The 23,789-nt window shown below is 33.6% G+C and overlaps 1 protein-coding gene across 2 annotated transcripts in view; it reads left to right on the top strand.

Moving 5' to 3' along the window:
- Window positions 1-18,718, top strand: part of KLHL1 (kelch like family member 1) — a 264,033-nt gene extending 245,315 nt beyond the window's left edge. For both annotated transcript variants that reach the window (XM_050900633.1, XM_050900623.1), the window contains 3 exons: window positions 12,024-12,236; window positions 16,828-16,999; window positions 18,659-18,718. In XM_050900633.1, the coding sequence (XP_050756590.1) occupies window positions 12,024-12,236; window positions 16,828-16,999; window positions 18,659-18,718 (445 nt within the window). The remainder of the gene's footprint in view (window positions 1-12,023; window positions 12,237-16,827; window positions 17,000-18,658) is intronic.
- Window positions 18,719-23,789: the final 5,071 nt, after the last annotated feature.

Below are 23,789 nucleotides of genomic sequence, written 5' to 3'. Positions count from 1 at the left end.
TAATGTTATCTGTTTTCACTTGACAGCAAAGATTAGAATCCGAGAATTTTCCTTTCCTACTGAAAATTCCTTCAGTAATGTTTTGTTTTCCCAAATCTACAATTGGTGCTGTGTAGCAGTAATGATGTGTATTGAGGCTTTGGAGATTCCATCTCCTTCATCCTCATACCTTTCTTATAGTTAAACAGTAATGGAAGTGTGAAAGGATGTTAGCCTTACTATACATACATATATATATATATATTTTCTTTTTAACTGGATGCCTTTATTAATTTTTAACATACTTTGGTAGTTACTGTAGCACTTGCCATGACTGTAGAGTTTCATGGGATGAAACACGGTCAGTAGTTCCTCCTGATCTGGAAACAGCATTGTCTTTTCCGCCTTGTTACTGTTAACAACCCTGTTGCACAGACTGGAAGAGAAAGAGTGCATGAACTTTCTCACATCAGCAACAGATGTGGGCATTAAAACATTAAATGTGAAATGTAGATTTACACTTTAAAAAAATTGGGAAGGGACGGTTGTTTTTATATGCAGATAACAGGAGAGGTCAGAAGTTGGGTAATTTATTTGAATTGTTCTTTGGGGGCTGACATAAGTGACATGTAACTAGTATGCAATATATAGTATGTAAGACTAGTATTCTACAGTTTACAGGAGATAGTGCTGAAGCCATAGTACTCTTCTACAGCATGAGTTAGCAGCACCAAGGAACGAAAAGTACAAAAAAAAATCTTATCTTTTCCAGAAACTTTTTAAAATTATCACCTGCTGTTTCAAGATTATGTCTTAATTTCTTCATTTTTAAAATCAAGAAGAAAAAAAAATCTAGTTGACAGTTTCAATTCAATAAATACTAATCTTTTCAGTAACTTTAAATGTAGTTGTCTCCAAGACTACAGTAGTTATTTATTAGCTTTCTATTAAAAAGTCTCTAATATATGAAGCATGCATTCCCTAAGAACACTGAACCTTTACACTAATTTTTTTAATGTAATTTAATTTCAGAACAAATTTTATTCTAATGGGGAAACTGTAAGTAAAAATGAAATTAAGTTTACACACTTTCCTCTGGAATATATATCTAAAAGAGACTCTTTGTATCATACAGATTTATGTTATTCCAAATAATTTTGTGACGCAACTATAACTGAAAATTTTCTAGATTTTCCTATTATAAGGCCATAAAAATTACATTACAAAAAATATTCCCGAATTTTTACTTGTATGTTGGAAATTATCAACATTCTTTTTATGTAACTATAGCTTTCATGGTAAAAAGACTGGCTCTTTATTTTTGTTCTCTTTAACAGATATCAGTAAATCTGTACTACAAAAGGACAAAATACTCAACTGTTAATATGATTTGCAGATAGACTTTTCATGGTAGAACATCACAACAGTACATTGAGTTAAGCGTCAAATATAATGACTTTGGCATGCACTGGGAAGCAGTTCATTCACATGGTAACATCTTGTGGAAACAAGAAGGGAGTTCTTGCCCTTTATTGATTGCCATATCCTCAAAGATGTGCTTTAGTGAACTTGATATTTCCACCTGCTACTTTTGTTTATATCAAATATCACACACTATTATTGATCTATGACAGATGACAAAAAGCAAGGAATTGTCTAATCTTAACTTTTAAAAATAGAACTATTTTAAGTGCCCTTTCAAATCATCTTTTACTTTTCTTTTATTTGAGAAAAAGAAGTTTTATAAGTATTTGTTTTCTCTGAAGAAAAGTAAAAGAGCAACAAGAAATGCTGCAGGAGAATATTATTCCCCATCAATATCTATCTGATTTGTATCTGATTCTTTCAACAAAGAAGTAGCAATGTATTTTTTAGTATTATCCTTAATATTAGTATTTCTGTTACAATTGTTTTTGCAGTTTCCATCTGTGTTTAGGCACTGTACAATGAGGGAAGGAGAAAGGGGATGCTGTGACCTGGGAATTACTTATGCATTATTGTGGTGGGTTAGCCTTGGCTAACAGTCAAATGCCCACCCAGCTGCTCACTCACTGTCGTTCATTAGACGGGGGGAGAAAATAGGCTGAGAAAGCTCATGGGTTGAGATAAAGACAGCAAGATCACTTACCAATTACTGTCAAAAGCAAACCAGACTTGACTTGGGGAAAATCAATGTAATTTATTGCTAATAAAAATAGATTCTGGGTAGTGAGAAACAAAAATGAATTTGAAAACACCACCTTTCTTCCCCCCTTTCCCAGGATCAACTTATGTCTTTCATTCCTGATTCCTCTACCCCTACCACTGAGCCACGCAGGGAGATGGGGAATGGGGATTGCGGTCAGTCCATAAGTGCTCCTATCTGCCGCTCCTTCCTCCTCACACATTTCCCTTGCTCCATCATGGGCTCTCCATAGGCTGCAGTCCTTCAGGAAATATCCTGCTGCTCCAGCGTGGTGTCCTCCACAGGCTGCAGAGCGGACATCTGCTTCGGTGCCATGGAGCACCTCCTCTTCCTTCTCTGACTTTCGTGTTCCCTCTGCTGTTTCTTACTCTCTTTTTTCTGTCCTCACTCTGTCTGTGTAACATTTTTTGCCCTTTCTTAAATATGTTTTCCCCAAGGCACCACCATCGTGGCTGCTCGGCTCAGCCCTGCCCTGCGGTGGGTCCGTTGGAGCCGGCTGGAACCGGCTGTGTCCAGCACAGGGCTGCCCTGGCCTGTCCTCACAGAGGCCGCCCCTGCAGCCCCCACTGCCAGCACCTGGGCACTTACAGACAGTACAAATGCAATATTGGTTTTTGCACACTTTTAACCATGAAACAATTGCCACATACTGGACATTTTTGTGTTGAGTTAGGAGATCAGGTTTCCTATCATCAAATGGTGTCTAAATGGAGTTTGGAAAAGAAAGGATTATTGGAAACCAGTAAGGAAGCAATTTAAATTAGGCAAAGGTGAAAGATGAAGAATGGGGATGGGCTTCAAGTACCCAAGCAGCAGGTCCATCCTGGGGCAAATGACCAACTCTGGCCAGGGTTCATCTTTTTTTAATAGCAGTTTTGAAAAAAGCTAAGTTGAACATTTTTAAAGCATTTGAGCTTTCAGGAGGTTTGTGCCAAAGCTCTATCTGTGGTTCTTGTTTCATAAATTTGGTACCAAAGGAAGTAACCAAATGTTCAAACATGCTTGAGGACATGAGTCACAATTTATAATCTCAAGAAAGATGTCAAAATTGTGACTGGTGATTTTTTTAAGCAGGAAAATGCAATACAAATACTAAGGGCAAGATGCTTAAACTGACTCAGAGATATTTTCTTTTATAGGAACAAAACCCTAGACATAGGTCGTCTTAATCCAATCCAACATCTTTAACATTGGAGTTGTTTGGAAAGCCTTATCTTTCTCCATCAATTATGTTTTCTTCCTTTTTCCCATTTATCTTAGTCACTGATATTTGGATGTATTCCCTTTTCATATTTTTATTGAAAGACAGTCCAACATAAAAGTGTGATTTTGTGGTTGTGTCCTTTATGAAATTATTTATTATCAATTGTTTATGTCAGATTTTGTCTGTCGCTTGATGGTAGCAGATAGAATTTAGAATGGCTTCCACATTCTATTAATTCTACTTAAGCATTCATAGAAATAGAACATACCAAGGATTTTTTAAAAAAAAATACATATGTGTATATATATATTTACTATTTTTTCCCTTCACACACATGCAAATTCATTTGCTACGTTCTCAGTTTCATTCATTAGGTGGAGAAGCTTTAATAACATCTAGCTTTATTTTTTAAAAAAGGATTTTATTTATTTATATTCAGTTACATTCATTCAGTTCCACCAGTTTTGCAATAGTTGGATTCATCTAGTAATGGATTACCATAAATTAGATTATTGTCTTAGCAGTACTTTTCCAGCTATTTTCTTTTTCATTTAGAATGGGAAACACAGAGAGCTGGCCAATACAGACGCTGGCATATGTGCAGAGGATTGTTTTGTTTTCAGGTCATTTAATGAGACAAAGCTGGAATGAAACTTGTGTTATTTAGATCAATATTGTGCCTTTGGTAAATAGCAGTTGCTTTAGTTTAATATGTCCCTTATGACTATTATGCATTGTTACAAAGTGAACATCAGAAAATTTAGCTTGCTGAACCTTCATTTTCAAGAAAATAGCAAAATTCAAACCAAATTAGTGTGTGCACAAGAAAGGTTCTCAAAATTGTCTTGTAGTTAGTCACTCACAGAAGTATATTTGCTGTATACTGACCTCGGAGAGACATAGGTTAATAATTCCACAAAGTCCTTAATAGCAGTTCAGTGTTTGGCACAAGAGAATTAGCAATGTATTACATTCATATAACTACCTACAAAACTTGATTGCGTAGCTGATTACAACCTCCTCCAGGAGTTCTGCTTCTTTGCCTTTCATGCATCATATAATAAACTATCTGTGGCATTTTCTCTTAGCAGAATCATTAAAGCTTATTACTAATTCAGTGCCCTGGTCTGATCTTTTGTACTTTTGCACACAAATTCGTATTTCCTACGTGAGGGTCCCATGCAGCTCAGTGAATGTGCAATTCAATTCAATATGCATCATATTCTCTCTTTTTCAAGCAAGATTTAACTTGGTATTTTACATCCAGCCTGTAAAATAGGAATCTCTGCACAGGCTTACTTCTTTTTATGTGGCTAGGCTAGCCTTAAAAAGGACTAGAACAGATACGAGTTAGGTAAATATATGTGACTCTTAGAAGAGGACAATGAAAAATCATGAAACTTTACAGTAAAACCAATATTTTTCCTACAGTCCAAGGCAGACACATATGCAGCTAGGATGTATTGCTCTTTAGAACCCAAGTGATTATTAGGAAACATGGCAGATGCTAAAGACATTGCTGCGTTGCAGGGTGGGAACGTGATGAGCCTGTTTTCTCTTGATATGCTATGGTCAGGCACCCAGATGCTTAGGCCACGTTTCTATTTTGCATGTTTACTGCACATCTACATCTGTTAGTGTGTACGCCCCACCATGCACTTCTCTTCATCCATCACCCACACAAACAGGATTTTTGGACTAGCTGACCATTGACTGGTAGACAACTAGCATGACTGTCATTTGCTGTAAGGTCTGCCATTCATTTTTTGTAATAAGAAACATTTTGTCTTTATTACATAGTTCTTTTTTTCTATAAATTTTGTGGACAACAAATTCTACATAGATAATGAATATAACGTAGTATGGTATGCATTAATTTGGGCATGTAAGGGTACTTCAGACAAAGCAGACATGGTGAGTTAACTTACTCAGTCCTAATACCTCATAGGAAAAGGCAATCGGGTCACTCCATCTAACTTAAGGTTTTAAATGTAACATATGTACCAATCTAGACAGCGGGAGGCAGTGTGGATAACTCCTAGAAAGATTCACAGCCAATTTTTCAATTGTGCAGCTTCCACAATTAAGCACAGAATTTTATATAGCATTCAGCAATCACTGTCTTATCTCTCATGGTCAAAACTGCAAAAGATGAACATCCCACATTCTGGATTATTCTGAAAGTCTGGCTTTTAATTATTATCTTTAGTGGGAGATGAAGTATGAGAATCCCAGCCTGTCTCAAAGAGTACTTAGTGCCTCTATGCTGGGACCTGAAGGAAGCCCTTGCTCAGTGCAGTCGGACAAGTCTAGATACTCCCCTGACCAAATGTAGGCATTTACTTGGCTTACATACACACATGTATACACACATGTATTCATGTGTGTGTACATACATGCGTATACACATGCTTTCTTATTTCCACATATGTGAAAATCTGGAAGGATATTTAAACATCTAATTATTACTGAAATTAAAGAAGGCTAAATACCTAATTTGATACTCAACTAAATATCTTTATGGGCGACAGCAGCTATCAAATACCTACTATACTCAGCAGAACAGAATACCATGCCTTCTCCACTGTTAGCTGATATTTCTATTTTTCTGATTTGAAACTTGATTAACTTCTTAATAACTAATATTGGGGTAAAATGAAATGTCTTTTGACTCAGTAGACCAACTTCAGTTGAATCTTTCATTACTGGTTGAATTCATTGAATTGAGAAGGATTTGTTCATTGTGAAGGTCACAGACTAAATGATCTAAGACTTTTTTTCAAGTCATCCATATAATTGCAATGCACTGATAATTTTCATACTTCAGTAAAAACTAGGGAACTGGCTCAATATTATTAAATAAATGAAGTATTAATATGCTGTAATTGTGATTTTTAAAGCTGAAGTAACACTTCAAAATTTCATGCCAAGCTAACAAGATAAGAAAGTACGACTGAAACAATTATATTTCTCATCAGAGCAGTTTTTTTCATGGCTTTTTTTGCTTGAGGGTTTCTTTGCTCTTGTACCTTATTGATGATTCAGTTATTCTTTTACTAATCCATTTGAACTAAGAAAAATACTATACTTGGCATACATAATTACAGTCATGTAAAGAGAGAAAATATGTTTCATACTGCATGCTTTCTGCCCACAATATTCTCACCGACTACAAACAAATACTTTATGAATGACGTGGATGTTTTGCCTGATACTGAAATACAGCAGTGCTTTTTCTTGTCAAAAAATTCATGCTTTCACGTCTGTTTCCATAACAGACTTTACATTATCTACGCAACTAGAGAGTAAAATGAAATTTGACTTAGGATGATATTAATTACTTACTAGGTATTTTATAAATGTAACTGATTTTATAAAACCCTTTTGCAATAGGAAGAATGACAAACATATTTCAAAGACTAACCCACAAGTTATCAGCCTTAGAATCTTTTCGTAGAAACTTTTAAAATCTTGTCTCTGTTCTTACTGTATTTTACTCTAAATATACTTTGACCTTTAAATAAATATATACCTTAATTTAAGTCCTGTAGAAGTTTTTTCAGGTTCTTTTATGACAGTTTTGATGCTGTTGATGTTTTATAAATGTGCTGTTTATTAACGGCTGCTGTTGATCAAACTCTTTTCTCAGAAAGGCAATTATTCTGCCTCTTGCTATAGGAAAAAAAAGGGACACATGTTGAAAATATTCTTCCTTAACTGTAGAAACTACAAAAAGGTGTAGATATTTTTTAATATTTTAGTCAAAATTGTGCAATAAATGGACACTGAGGCAGAACAAAATGGAACAGCTCTATGGTCTAAAATTATTAAACTCACAAAGAAGATGAATTTCATAAACGCATTAGCTCAATCTAGCACAAAGTAATTCTGTGAATTCAGTTACAATTTCTTATTTAATGACAGATTCACTGTATCTTTTTTAATAAATAAGAGAGCAAATAAAGGACCTTAAGGTCATGCTGTAGTAAATGATTAATTTAAAAAGAATATTTTGCCTTAACTATCTTAAAGCCTGACAGTCAAGAACTTTTTTAACTGGTGGAATCTGCATTCAATCACTGGTCTTGCAGAGATAATGCAGCCCATATAACTTTGATTAGAATTAAATTTACTTGAAACAGATTCTTTCTATTAGGAAACTAAACTTTCTAGTGTAGGAAGTAGAACCTTGCCGTAATGATATTATCCATGCAAAGGGTGTTTTTCTCTCAATATTTTCTATCAGTAGTTACTATTTCTTTAATTGCAGGCACTTATTCTATGAGGTTTTTTTCCTTCCCTTTTGTTTTGGTCAAACTTTATGTATGTTTAATTTACTCCACTACTGCATTACTGTACCAAATACATGAAATACCATTCCAAATTTAAACACAGAAATAAGACTTCATTAATGCTTTCCATTCAGAAAATTATTGGTTTTTCAACTTTAGCCAGTGAACTACTGTTCATTGGCATAACCAAGGCAGCATGGATAGATATCTTTCCTCTCCTACAGTCTGATTCCTAGATCAAGTAGGGACTGATTGAGCAATACAGAAGTCCGGCACTGTTGAAAATTATTGCCTTCCCCTCACTTCTACCAAGCAGATATCCTTTGTGCCAGAGTAATTCTCTGTTGCTCTTTCAGGCACACTGAAAGGGCAGAAAAGGGTACAAAGGGGCCTAAGCAAAAGACTGGATATGGTCTTTGATATTCACAGTGAAAGAATTTTGAAAGGCAAAACCTCGTTAAGAAATGCAGCAAAGGCATGATTCAACTGTTTTCACAAGCCATACTACCTCACTTCAAAGGCAGTCTGGTCGTTTGAGGTTGGCTTGTCAAACTGAATTTAAAAATGGCTTTTTTGATTAGTTATCAAAGGTTTGTAATGATAGCACTGAGATAAATGCTTTTGATCCAGCTGGTCTTGATTTCTCGTAATGTCTCCTACTTTGAAACCTCTACTGCATTTTCTAGCCATTTTATACATATCTATATATATACAAATGTTTAGGAATCTCTATCTGTCTTAATACAAAAAGAAGTGACCAAACCCTGAAAAGACAAATTTCCAGCTCAGAGGAGAATGAGTTTGGTCTAAATTCGTATCTAAGCACAGTGTCTGAATAAACTGAAATATAGACCATTGGGGAATAGAAATCTATAACATCTCCACAGGCAGAACTTTCACTGTGATCAGTGGAGATAAAAGTACTCAGTACTGGAAGCTTTCTCAAAAGCTATTAAGAGATATGACATGTACAAGAAGTCTACAGACACCAGCAATCTGGGAGAAATAGAAAAAATTGAGCTATGTGTTTGATGCTAGTTGAAGTAGTATGTAAGGTAAGGTAAAATTACTAAGATAATATTGTAAATTAACAATGTGAAATTAATGAACAAAGCAAAATTTAAGGAACTTGAATTTGCTAAATTCAGACTCACTGAATTATCTTTCATCTCTGAATTCTGAAAGTACTTGCACATGAAAAGGAAAGTCTACTTACAAGTATTTTCAACAAATCATCCAGAGCAGAGATGGTACCTGGTAACTGAAGTAATAGAATTGAATATGGTTAAAAGGCATAAGACTAGCCCTTGCAATTGCAGGACTGATATCTGATCTCAGTAATGCCAGGTTTTCAGGCTTTTTTAGAGAAAAACATTATACTTTTCCTCATAGAAAATTTTACTATAAACTGTTACCAAGACAGACAAAGCTGCAAAAATGGATTCACTCTAAGTCATCTAATAAAATAGGACCCTGAGCACTAAGAAGGAAGTAAGACTACTAAATATCATTGGATATAAGTATTTCAGAAGTTTCAATTAGCTGTACGGTATCCTGAATATTCAGCACTGGTTGCAGAGTTGTTCTGCAGTCATTTTGGGCCTTTGTGACTATGGATTAGGAAACTTGGCTGAAGAGTGGAAGCAATTCCTGATTGAGGTGTTCAGGCTCAGCCACAACCAGAGCTTTAAAAGAATTACTCAATTTCCAAATCTGAACTAGACCTTTGTGGAATAAAATTTTATTGTGAGTTTTATGAACTATTCCTTGCTGAAATATAAACATAATCAAATTCTAAAATGATAGTTCCAAAATCTGACTTTGGAAATTAATTTTGTTTTGTTCTGAATAGCATAGAGCTTTTTAACAAAAACTAGGTGGTCCCAATCACTGGCTGAAACTTTTATCCGTTACTTATGAACAGCATTTGCTGTCTCTTTACCAGCAACTCAGGAATGCCTTTGGCTATATTTTACTAGCTGTCTTAATTGAAATAGAGGAATGAAAAAGTATGCTTCACTTTCAGTGTGAAAATATCAGCTTACAGATTTATTTCAGTTGAAAGACAATGGAACAGATGAGAACTTTTCATGCCAAAAGAAATAAACGAAATGGCAGCTACATAGACTAGGGGAACACATGATTATTCACACTGAACTCTGCAGAAATGTTGGTACTTTGCATTTTTTAAAATTGTGTGACGTGTTTAGGTGTCCAAATATTTACTTAGAAATCTATTTGGAAATCTCATTCTTGTTAACCGCGGTCTTCATTTTTAGGGATCAATTCACTTATCTACATGTGTCTACTGCCATTCGAATTGCCTGAGGATAGCCTACTTGACCTCCAGCAATCATGCATGTTTGTCCTGTGTAGTCTTTGTCATATCTGCCAGCCTGCAAGGAATGTCACCATACCCTAGATGTCACAAACATTTGATCACTGTCTGTGGGCAGCTGAACCAAGTCCCATCTTTGAAAATAAAGATAACATCCTTGCAGACACCTACATGTAAATGCTTATATTTACATTTATATTAATGTAAATGTATTTGGATCACATGTTTGAAATTTTTTAGTGCTGTTCTGCAGTTCTTATTCTATGCTGAAGAAAAAAAGTATGGTTGTGGCTGGTGAACCAAATTGTTCTTTAGGCTCGGCTGGCTACCCTAAGCATAACAGCAATTTAGACACCGTAGACACCCACAGATTAACACTTACATGTAGGTGTCTTGATCTCGAATTGGATCCCACCTGTAGGTATCTGATAATCATATAGAAAGGTAAATGTCTTAGGGCTGGATCCACAGAAATAGTTGCAAAAAAGTGTATTTGCTTTAACATCTCTCATAGAGGAGTATGGATTCTCCTGGCTACTTTAGTCAGAGCACAAGTATGTCTGTCAGGCAGTACCAAAATATTCTATGGCTTCAGTGACATATTTAGTGGTAGTACGGTACTTCCTTATTCATCAGCATCCATGCCAATGAAATGTAATAGTAAATGCACATTTAAGTAGCTCTGAATTCATGGAGCGCTTAGGACAGTAAAAGCTTCCAAATGAATAATTGCTTCACACAGACAGCTTTTGCATCCTAAATTGCTCGGTGGTTGGACTTTAAAATAGCCTGTGTTTCTATTAGTTAATCTCCAGGCACTGTAGAAAAGGCAACAGACTGCAAAAGGATTCATATAAGAAAAGAATGCAGCATGGTAATAGCAGGAAAGAACGATATCAGAACTGTTTCCTCCTGGGAACCTTTTTAAAGGGAGGAAAGAAGCAAGTTTCTTGCCTGCAGATAGTTACAACACATTTTTTGTTAAACCACATTTTTGCCATTTCAAATTTAAAATATTTTCAGAAGTTTTCCATTACTTCCCTACAGAACTCAATCCTCATAATATATTCTGATGAAGAAAATCAAGATACAGTGCCTGGGGGTATCATTTTCTTACTTGCTGAGTAGACACGTTAATGTTAGTGTGGGCAAGACTTTTCTTCAATATAGCCAAGTTCCTTGAAACCAAGGTAATACTTTTTAAAAATCCGTGTTTAAAACATAATGCGATATTCTTTTCTGCAATGCACTGCATATTTGAGCTCTACTATATTGTAAGTGTAAAATTCATTCCGGACATGAGTGTCCCACTGATAGTTTTGTATGTGGAATAGGCTGAATACTAGATCAAAGACTGACTACGGTTTTCCATATGGTTTGTACTTTACCATACAGAGCTTATGCAGTACTTCGGGGGTTTTTTTCCTCTTTTTTTTTTTTTTTTTGCAAGAAGGGAGAATTAGAAAACTGTGAATCTATTCAGTATTAAAGAATTATGCAAGAGAGAATATTAAAATACAGGACAGCAGTTGTCAGACTAATTCCCAATACTTCGATGCACAATAAAAACATAGAGAAACTATAATAAATGGATTGTATATTTCTTGCTTGTCTGGGTTACCAATTATAAGTTAGCACTTTCACTTCCACCTCATAGACGATGAGCAGTTAGGCAGCAACCCTGCTTACGTGATTTATAACTCTATAAAGACAAATCTGCATGTCACTTACGGCACTCTTGGCAGTACATGCTGTAATCAAAGAATGAAAATATCCATTACGAGAAAGAAACTGTCTTCCTTTCTATCCAGGTGGGCAAAGCACTAAGTAGTATGTGAATTTGGTAATAATATTAAAATCATCTATGTTTACTACCATATGAAATTCATATGATTTTGAGAGATTATGTTTTTTTCTTTTTCCTGTTTGCTGATGTCAGATAGAAACCCAGATGCTCCTTGTTTTTATTTCTACAGTTCTGAACTCTTGTTTTATTAACATTTTTCTATGTGTGGACTTCTTTAGGTTATATTCAGTTGGAGGTCGGGATGGAAGTTCGTGTTTGAGTTCAATGGAATATTATGATCCTCACACAAATAAATGGAATATGTGTGCTCCTATGTGTAAGAGAAGAGGAGGTGTAGGAGTGGCTACATGTGATGGCTTTCTTTATGCAGTTGGAGGCCATGATGCTCCTGCTTCTAACCATTGTTCCCGACTGCTGGACTATGTAGAAAGGTATCCAATTATACATACATTTTTTGAATACATAATAACGTCCAATATCATCATTTTCTTAGCTAAGTGATGATAAAATTAAACAGATGTTTTTACCCCAAGAAATGCCAAATTATTATTTACTTGAAAAATTCCATAGAGGTTTGTAGAAGACAATTTCTTTGAAGGTTATTTTCTTTCCCTTTTTTTCACAGTACTATTACATATTATCATGGACACAAAAATCCACTTTTTTCACATCTCATTTAAGAAATTTTTGGTTTTAAGGCATGATATTACACATTGCAGAGACAAAAATTCAGCCGTGAAATAATTTTAAAACACCAAATTGTGTTTAGAAGTATTTTGTAACTCTAAAAGTGTAGCCAAGCGAAGAAGAAACATAGAACTGCTTAAGTGATGGATATTTACAGTACATGACTTTGCTTCCTTTAGCAACACTGCCACTTCCTGATGTGTTGATATAAGCCTTATACACTGTATTTACAGTACCCTGAATTTTGCAAGTGGATATTCTGCAAATTCAAGAATATCTAGTAGCACAGTAGGGCACAGTTAGAGTGACTATAGCATTCAATTTGAAGGTACTCTTCAAATTTTTCATGAAGGTTTGACTTTTTTCTGTTTCTGTATGCTTTAAAATATAATAAGGAAAATACACTCGCCAAATATGTACAGGTTGCAAAGGTTAAAGTAGATATGTTTGAGTAGTTGGTTTATCTTAACATACAAGTAAAGATAGGCGCTGGGAGAGATTTATCTATTTATTTATTTTCTGAAGGGGTTAAACTTTAATTAAATGTCAGTTATTGCTTCTGCTGAATCTGGCTTGGCATTTACCAGTTACCCAATATGTAATCCAAAAATTATAAGTTAAAACTTACTCCTTATGTTATCCATATGATTTTGCTCAGTCTCATTCCCATCTCTACTGTATGTAAGCAAAGATCACAGACTGCCAAATACTTTACTTCTCATCTCCAACAGATGGAAAGTTCATCAGAGAAATCCCATGATGCCTGTATTTACAGGGCATATCCTCATGGGCTTCTGTTTATGAGGAACAATAACCGAATTTTCAATGAAATAAATTTATATTAAGACTACTAGTGACAATATTAATAAGTATGAAATCTTTCCTACTACTTCAGCTTACTGGTACTTGTAAGGGAGCTTTTCTTTCATTTTTCAGTCTCTGAGAAGAAAACCCTTCTGGTGTTGAAGACAAACCACATCCCATCACATATTTGTCTGTCTCAGGGGGGATTGTAACAACAAACTAAACCACATATCCTTAAGCTATTTTATGTACTGGTATCTGAATGACATTATACAGTGTTCCTCGTGTAGGTATTTTTGCACTGATAGTAAAAAATGCGGATAATGTATTTCATGGGCAGTTAACTTCCAGACTAAAAGTTGAGACTAACAAATCAGGACTTGTAAGGCTATTACCTTGCATAGAGTGGATGTGAATTAACCGGTGGACTCCACTAAAACGTGAAAAAACTCTCATGGCCCTCCCAGAGATTGACAAGTTTATGAAGTGGCTGGGATGTGATTTAGTGTGTCTATTTTTACATTCAAAAATAATGTATCATCTTCAAAAACAAGAAAATGTCTCAATAACTTAGGAAACCAAAGACTAGTAAGTGACAATGAGGTCTATTATAGTAAGTTATTTTATATCTCTCTGAAAGTTTTACTTTCTGTAAATATCTAGGGCATCTTTTTTAACTAAATCTCTTTTCTTCTTCAGGAATGAGTCTCTGCTTCAGTCATTTTGTCATTCTGATGTAGCCTGATAGGATGTGCTGTATTCAAATACCAATTTGCTCCTGGAAGACTGTCAAACTAGACATAATGTTTTAAAATTTATTTTTGAGATTATGTAAATCTAGTGAAAGCACATATGTGTTTTTTAAATGCTACTGCTAAAATCCTCCTCAATAGTAATTAGGACTCCCAGTTTGAACTCTTCTAAGGTTGATGCAATTGTAAAGGATTTCCTATGGATTCAAGCATTCCAAAATAAAAAAATAGTTATGTTTGTCTGCTCTTCACAAGCTGGGATAGTACAATGTTGTATTCATTTTTAAAGGCAAAATAACTAGTTCCTTTTTAAGAATTATACAATTTTTGACATATTTTTGTAGATTTTATAAAGTAGTTTTCTTTTCCAAATGTTACTCAAAACTTGACAGCTATTAAAAACATATGCAAGTGATCTATAGTTTTTCCCCTTTGTCTCACCTTGATTTCTAATTTTCTTTCCACATTCTGAAAGCTTTATCATAACCCTTCTCACCCTAGGGCATACCTAGTTATTATAAAGATGAAATGTACAGTTGTTTTTAGCAGAAGAAAGGATATAAGAAATCTCAGACATTTTCCTGGAGATTACAAAAAACAAGTTCTTGTGCAGTTCTATTTTGTTGACAGAATTGAGTTATAAGAATTCTGTTTAGCCTTGCATGCCTGTTTATTAAAAAAAAAAAAAAAAAGTCCAAAGATGTCAATTGTATTTAGTTTCCCTGCTTTTACACCTCCTCACCTTGGCCCTTGTAATTCAAGAGCCGTGTATCAAAGAGTCCATTAAAATTTATTGCCTTTAGGCAGGTGAAGATACAATGCACGCTGATGCATTTCACTGGTTAGGAAACTCTTTCAGCTAGAGGCATACGATGTTGTTGTTGAAAAAGTTACAGAGTTTTTAAAAAAATCCATTCAAAACTAATTTTTTTTTTGGCTTGTTACATGTACATTTCCCTTTCACATACTTAAGCATTGTTTTAAAGTATTTTCCTCTCAAGTTTTAAAATACATTTATCACATATCTAGATATTTAACTCAAAACTTCTTAAGGAAGTATAGCAAAAAGAAAGAATGTGAATAAATAAAATAAAGAAAATTTAAAAAAATAAAGTAAAATGAACAACACAATCAATTTAATGGTATTTTAGACATAAAAAGTTGAACACAAAATTTTAACATCTTATTTTCTGAGAATTCCCCATAAAGCCAGAAGGATTAGCAGCCAGTAGATGAGTAGAACTTTTTCCCAAAATGTGTTTAGCTGTCAAGAACAATTTAATCAAGGTTAAAGATAATTCTGTTATTGTCCAATTTGAAGGTCATATTTATGAACCAAAATGCAGTTACAAGCAAATCACTGTAATATTGTTGTTGCAATATTTATATTAAAAAAATTAAAGATTTTCCATTGTTCAAATATAATGTGGGACTTCAAACAGTATTCCTACTAGTTGCTTATTGAAAATATGAATGACTGAAATAGTTACAGGTGCTCTTATAGTCAGCCTTTGTAGTAAAAGCCTAGAATTTTCCTTTTTGTAAAGCATATGTATATACAACTTTCTGTAGGATTTTCAACTTCTAGTTGATAAAGTTTAGACTACAAGAAAATATATTGAAAGAACTTGACTCCCCCCGAAAAAATGAACTTACAGCTAAAACTGTCTCTTAAAGGTGTAGGAGAAAGTGATTTGATGCCTAATTTTATATAGCAATATAGTAGTTAGAGGACTTGTAAATAAATAAGTTTTTTAGCCATTATAGAGTTCCTTTATAATTATTTTAGAGAAATTATCATGCCCAAAGTGTAATCTACCTTACACTTAAGCAAATTACTAAAGTCAGTCAAAGGATTTCTATCCTTAAACTGTTTATTTTCTCCACTGATTATCCAGTGATTCTACTACATAGTAGAGATGCTTAAGGACAGATGAAATTAATTCTATCATACTGTGATACAGTATTCTATTTTAGTAATATTTGTCATCTAAAAATTAGGTATCTAGTTTAACTTAATACTCCAGACATCCTTAGTAACATACTGAGAGGGACTATCAAAAGGTGATTCATTTCTGTTTTACAGATGTCTAAAATAGATACAATGGAATGGCTTCTGAAATTAACTTATTTTTACATTGTTAATGAATATCTAAATTAATGGCTTAAGCTAAATGTTTAATTTTTAAATGACTCTCATTATACAAAAGGAATTTTGCCCTCAGTTTTAAAAATTCTATGGTGATTGTGTCTTAAAACCAGTACTACTCTCTTCACTTGATAAAATATCGGGAGGAGAATCTAACTCTAATGCAGTTTGGCATAACCCCTGAATTCTTAGGGAGGTTTTCTGGCTGTGAATATTGTATAGTATAATTTTAGACATTAAAATATAGCATAATATAATTTTAGAAAGAATATTTTTAATATGCTACAAGAAATATCCTGTTTAAAATATATACATAAAAATATACATACATCTAGATATTGCTCGTATATTCTGTTCAAATCTCTTTTTATGACACCTTACCCCACAAATGCCTTAGTTTATTCCAAAAGATTAGCTGAGCAAAAATTCCTAATCAATATTTAAAGGTTTGAATCGGGAACACAATAAATCTGTATGTTTTCTTTTTGCTGTTAGGAAGAATATTTTTTAATGATAGGATGGTAAAGGATTTTTTTTTTCCGGAAAAAAAGGACTATGTTCAGGTGAAGATCAGCATGAATTGACACTTATCTTCTCCCTGGACATTCAGCTTCCTTTCTCTTTCCTCAGGTATGATCCAAAAACTGATACATGGACAATGGTGGCTCCACTGAGTATGCCTCGAGATGCTGTTGGTGTCTGTCTCCTTGGTGACAGATTATATGCAGTAGGTGGCTATGATGGTCAAACATACCTGAACACTATGGAAGCATATGACCCTCAAACTAATGAATGGACACAGGTAGTCATAAAGTCTATATTTTTTTGGTCTGTAACATATTTTGATAGTTGTACATAAAAACTTTTCTGAAAAAAAGTATAGTATCTGACGTTGCCATAGCTGTAAAACTAGTCCTAGTATTTTATCAATTATTATGTCAGGAGTGTCCTCTGAAGACAGAAAAGAGAGAATTAGATCCTTAGAAACAGGAAAAAGACAGAATAAGCAGTCATTAGAAATATTATGTTGTTACCTTTCAGACAAAATTCTTGTTCTGATCAATTTCTATAACATTAGTAATTTTAATTTTTTTCATCTTTCTTCATGCAGAAGAAATGTCATAAAAAGTATTACAATGGATCTGGAATTTTAATTGGTAACCAGCATGTCCTGAAGATCCTTTATATGAAAATTTGTTTATTTTATGTAGAGAGCCAAGTTTTCATTTCATTCTTTAATTCCATTTTCTTCTATTTGATGGATATTTTGAAATGTTGAACTGTATGTATGTTCCTAATGTTAAACTATATAAGAACTAATAGGTATAATAGAAATAGTGGTATAACGCAAGAAGCTGGGGACTAGTGATTTGGTTATAGAAGGAATATATTTTATTATGTCACAGTAGTACTTGGAAAGATTTGGATTCATAGCAAAGACTTAAAAAGAAACAAAGGATTATTTCAACACTTTCTGTTATTAATTCTGTTTTAAGACTTTCTGAAAAAGTAATTTGTTCTACCAGTGTAGATGTTTACATCTGAATTAGTCACCCTAAGTTCCTTTAAAGTTAGTGAGGAAAAGTACATACTTTGAAAGCATGATCTTATCCTAAAATAAGCATTTAAAATAGGCCAGATGTATTATACTCAAAAATGCCTATTTCTTTTTATGATTGTAAAGGGGGGCTTCTGTTGTCAAGCTTAAATGTAGACATACATGGTGTAAAGCTAATGCAGAAGTCCATCTTTTTTAGCTACTATTAATTAAATGAAGAGAGATAATTTTTATGACATTCTGTAGGAAATAAGAAATCAATTTGGAAAGATTCTTTTCCCAAATCCATCAGTCTACATAAAAAACCATGAATAACCACGTTTGGACAGATAGGAAGCATGTAACACCTCTGCTTTGATATGCATAGTACCATTAATTACAGTGTATTATCATTACTATTATTTTTACATACCATATAAGCTGACTCTACTGTGTTAGTTTCAGCAAGATCTAGTCTCCTAGAGTTATTAATCCTTGTGTTGTCTTGAATAGTGTCTAAAGCTGCCAAACTTTTCTAAAGGACACTTGAACTAGTTTAGGAATACTGGAACCATACAATTTTGGTATTGGTAGCCTTGACCTTGCCCCAGGGATTAAAGTGGAAGCATCAGCTACAGTCTACAGATTATAGAAACCCCTTGCATATCAACAGTTCACAAAACTGATGACAGCTCTAAAATCACTTCTTCTTCTTTTTCTGTTCTCACACTTTCAAGTGAAAGATGTCAGATGTGAGTAAGTAACTTTAAAACTACAATACTAGGATACTGTGGGTTGTATTTTTTTTAGCAGTTTATACTCCCATTAATTTTTGACCATTTTAGAATTATGTTGACACAGCACTTTGGCAATCTCTTGCATGGCTTCTTCCTGTTTAGTTAATTTGTATCTTTTTTTCTGCAGATGGCTTCCCTAAATATTGGAAGAGCTGGTGCCTGTGTTGTAGTCATCAAACAACCATGACTTTGTCAGCACTGCTTAGGATTTTACTGACTGTGAAATGATTATTTTTCTATCAGACAACAGGAATGATAACTTCATGAGAACAAGGATTTACACAGTGAATACTCTGTTGATCAGAAACCTGAAGAAGTTTGGAAGTGAGAAAGATTAAGTATTTATGCCCTATAAAATCACAAAAACTGTTCACAGTCAGTGAACAAGAAAAAAAATCAGGCTGTTGTAGGCTAAATATGTGAATGTGGAGTAGCAAGTTCAGCTATTGTTCTCATGAATGTGTCCTGGAGAACTGGATAATCAAGGGACAGCTCTACACAAGAAGCAGGAGGGAATACAAGAACAGTTTTCATGGCTGCAAGTTTTAACTGCAGAAACATTGAAGTACATTTAATCACTTCTAAACTGTGTTTTTTAAAAGAGAAAAGTAGATAGTAATATAAAATTTTTCTGTTCAGGTCTTGTCTTCAAATGGATTATAGCCTTTGCATTTAAATAGGCAGTTTGGTTCTTACTGAAGGGAAGAGGCAGAAAAGTCTGGATATTCAAGTTTCATTCATAATGACTGAGCTGTTGCTCTCAGTAGGAAGAAAAACAAAACTGAAAGTAAACCTCCAAGATGACTTTTTTTTGTAACTTCAGATTTTACCTCCTTGCCAGTGTTAATGCATCTTATAAGTGAGTCTATTGAAGGGGAAGCCTGTGTGTTTAATCTAATTATACACAAAGGAATCCTTTGGCTGCACTGGGGCTTTGTTGCAAATATGGGAGTCAAAAGAACAGTTTCCTAATTCTTTCTTAATCTTATGTTCAATTTAGGCATGTGGGCTCTGATCTCATTGTTTAATGCATATTCTGCATGTTGGAAGCTCATGAAAAGCTGGAAAATTGATACTATTCCTCCACTGCATCATGTAACAGATGAACCATGACCAGAACAGTCTATAGAGCCTCTTCTAACATTTCAAGAGGGATAAAAATACTACATTTTATTTCTTTCTGATGCTCGTACATGCACAATTTTGCCTGATTAGAGCTGCCAATTTGTGACTTTCCACTTATGACTAAGAATAACTGCAAGTAGGGAATTCAGAATAAATGCAAGTGGAATAAGGAAAATTAGACCATTTGATCTAATAAAGGTCATATGGCAAATATACTAGTGTCATCTGTGCTTCCCTTTAGGGTTGATCATTTCTGGCAGTAATGATACTCTGAGCTTTTGCCTTGGCAGTAGATTTGACATTGATGCTTTCTATCTGCTCAGCTGAATCATTTAGAATCCTAAGGCCACTAATGGAATATGAAATTCTGCTCTTCAGGGAGGCACAGGCTCTGGGAATAGGACTACCAAGTATACCTCTTCTTTAAAGGCTTGCTGATCCTTTAGGAAACATTTCATCGTCCAAAAGCAGAAACCTCACAGTCCTCTGACACTAGCAATTTTGAGAAGGAATTCTGGTTGCAGTTAAAAGAGTTTTCCTAGTGGAAACCTTTGAAACCATTTGAGATTAAAAAATACATACAGTCTCCTACTTGGGACATTTGATTTGAAGATGTGTCTTTCCTTCTAACAGCATCAGCATGCATGGAAATCTTTGTTTCCTGACACAAACTGAACTTCAGTTCTGAAGCCTAAGTATACTGGCTTAAATCTTTTAAATGCTTCTCTGTCCTAATTAGAAATCAGCTGCAAAATCTTCAATATTAGTTTTCCACAGTCAGTTGACTTTTGAATTGCAATTAGTCTTCCACAGACTAGCATGTCCATTTTTCCCCAACTAAAACAGCTTGTTGAATAAAAGATATTACCTCTCTACAAATTTTGCTTCACATAAACATAAGCTTCTGAGACCAAACCAAGAAGATTTTAGAATTATAATTGCAATTAAATATAGACATTAGCATTCAGTTCTCCTACACAGATACCTAATGAACTTAGAAATTGAATTTTAATTCTATTCCCAGAACTTCCTTTTGATTACATTATATTCATACACAATAGAAATATGATTACCTATATACTGACCTTCAAAAAAGAATTACTTCTATTAATTGCAATCCATGGCAGATTTGTTTTCTGTGCCTTGATCCTTTTTATCCTCAATTTATCCTCAATTTTATTTTTTATTCTCAATTTCCTTTTACACATTTTCTATTTGCCTTTATTTACCAAAATGAAACATTATTCTCATGTGAAATTTTTCAGACTACTCCACTTCTTTTATGCTGAAAGAATAAAATTATTGATTTGTTTTATTTAGATTATGTAAAATCTAGCCACAATAAAATCCAGCTTTGGCTTTCAGATTCTTTTTATACACCTACATCAAAATGTTCTGGAATTTCTTCTAAACAGAATTTAGGGAGAATTTTTTTATTAAATTTTAAGTTTTTCTTACCATTGTGCTTACTCTGCTCTTATTAAAAACAAGAATAGTTTTACCCTTGACTTCAAAGGGAATGGATTTAAATCAAAATGATATATAATCTTAATCTTGGTTTCTGTGATCCATTAAGATCCCTTTTTGATGTATAAGAGTTAAAATCACTTCTGATAGGCTGTGTTGTGCTAAACAATATTACATTCACAGGAAAAGCAGCTGTCTTTTCAAAAGCCAGATTATCTCACCATTGTTAATCTAGCATGGTACCTTTTCTCTCAGATAATCCCTTCGATTTCACAGTATGAAAATCACAGTGGAATCAGATCTACAACAAATATAAATTTCAGTGAAATCAATAATTAAATTCCTCAAAATGCTGCTTTAAATTTTGTAGTTTAATATTCTAAGCATGTTCTAAAATGTTAGCATTTTCTCTGTCTTTCCAATTCTTTTTTATTCATTGTAGTACACTTTTTTTTCCAGAATGTCAACCAGTTTTACTAGAAAGTCTTTGTTTCACATTAGCCTGTATTTATACATGGGAGTTATACCTTTTTTTTTCCTATTATTGCCCAACCTTATAAGTCAACATCATTTGTATTAATCAAACATAAGTAAAAGTAATTAAAATTAAGGTCCTCTGGGGTAATTAAAATTAAGGTCCTCTGGGACTACTGAGAAGCCTTGCATTTCTCTGTTCTATGTGTAAAAAAGTCCTTTTCTTTTGTTTTTATTGTTTATTAGAGATTTTATTAATTTCCTTCTTGCTGCCACTGGTTTTGAGATAGGAGGAAGGTCAAGGATATGAGTGCTAGAAAAGCTATTTTTAAAAGGATGAGTCTATGCAGATTTTTATATGAAGATAGAGAAAACATTACTGGCAGAAAGTGGTCATTCTTGTGCCTGAGGATTTATATTCAAAAGCTTGGATGGACACAAACAAATCAAGTCTACGCTCTTTCTTCAGCTTCCCTACCCAGCTCTTTTCAAATCCATTGGGACATTATCGATCAGCAACAGCCAATTGTGATGCAGAATTTTCTTCTCTCTTTTTCCTTTCATTGATTATTTCTCTAGTGAGGATAAAACATTTGCTGCTCAAAAAAAAAAAAAAAAAAAAAAGAAGGAAAAAGCACAAAAGACAATAGTTAACTTTGAAGTGCTCATAGAAGCAATACCTAAAAGACAAAATAAGTGGGTTCCCCAGAAGAGGGAATAAACTCATCTGTGTTATAGTTGTGGCAGTGCTGTTAATGTTTATTAATACAATTATTAAAGAAATCATAGAAGAAATTACATTTTTGCAGGGTTTTGATTGATTAAGTAAACAAAATCAAGAAAAATACCATAACATGTCTCTGTTTTTCAAATGAATTAATCTTTCTGATTTAATTCCCCTTAAAATGCTAGATAGTTAAACTCCAAGAATATAATTTTTTAGACAACGTTAGAGGCTTTATAAATATGGAATAATTCAAGTTAAACTCAATAGAAAAACTGATCAAGCAAAATAGGTAAATCTTTTCCTATGACTCTGATGGTGCCATTTTTAATTTGTTTCTACCAATATAGTAGTGTTAAAAAATCCATTTTGCAAAAGAAAGACTAATCTTGTGATCCTCTATTGTTTAGGGAACTGTTGATTACCTTGCTGGTTTGGACCTTTCCTCTAAGTTATTTTTTACATTTACAGTTTTTATTATTGACAGTGAGGGATGCTAGAAATATAATCAGTATTAGGAAAGATATACATAGAAAAATGTCATTTAATAGTCATTAATTAGTAGAGCTCTTTATTATTGACATTTTGTGGTCCAATTCTGTTGAAAATTTTTGCATTGAAATCACAGCCATAAATAAGGCAATAAAAAGATCTGAAGGTAAGAATATTGTTACTTTGGCTTTGTATATGTGTTCTTGCAATCAAAATACTAATATTGTTTAAAAGCAAAAGTTAATTTTAAAAAATCCTTCTGCATATATAAACAGACTTTTAATCATATGAAACTGGTCAAATTATTAAGGCAATTTAAGGATGCTTTCAGGGAGTTGCCTGTTTCATAATGTTACTCTGTTAAGCTAACATTAATTTACTTAAGGGAACCATTTTGGCATAGACAAAGGAAGATTTCCTTAAGTATCATTCTCTTCTACAGAAAACTGCCATCAATTGACCACTACTTAAAAAGTACTCATGTTAAAATGTATCTAGAAAGCTCTATATATTATTCAGATTATTTTATATGTTTAGAAGGCCTGAATAAATTCCCTTGAATATATTTCTCAGACTTAAACATTTTCAGTTACTTCAATAAAAATAACTCACAAATGAGTTTGAAGTTATGCAAGTTTTAATGGCTCAGACCTTGATGTCCTTGAGCAAACACCAGAAACACTGTGATTATGAATGAAATACAGGTTTTCCGCAACAGAATTCACACTCTAGAAGTCTTTGCTTATTACTGTGCTCACAATGGACTGGGCATAACAAAATGTATCCTGTTATCTATGACTTTGCATTAGTTATTTCATGAGGAATAAATAGAGAAGGCATTTCTGCAAAGGCTTAAAAAAAGCTCTTGTAACTGTTACCAAATAGCAGTAATAAATTACATGAATAATTCTGTAATATTGTGGGAAACTTAGACATTTGACTATATCTATGAATGGAATTTGATGATACAAAACCA

The sequence above is a fragment of the Gymnogyps californianus genome, chromosome 1 (assembly GCF_018139145.2).
Source record: "Gymnogyps californianus isolate 813 chromosome 1, ASM1813914v2, whole genome shotgun sequence".
Classification (NCBI taxonomy): domain Eukaryota; kingdom Metazoa; phylum Chordata; class Aves; order Accipitriformes; family Cathartidae; genus Gymnogyps; species Gymnogyps californianus.
This window is presented reverse-complemented; position numbering and strand designations above follow the sequence as displayed.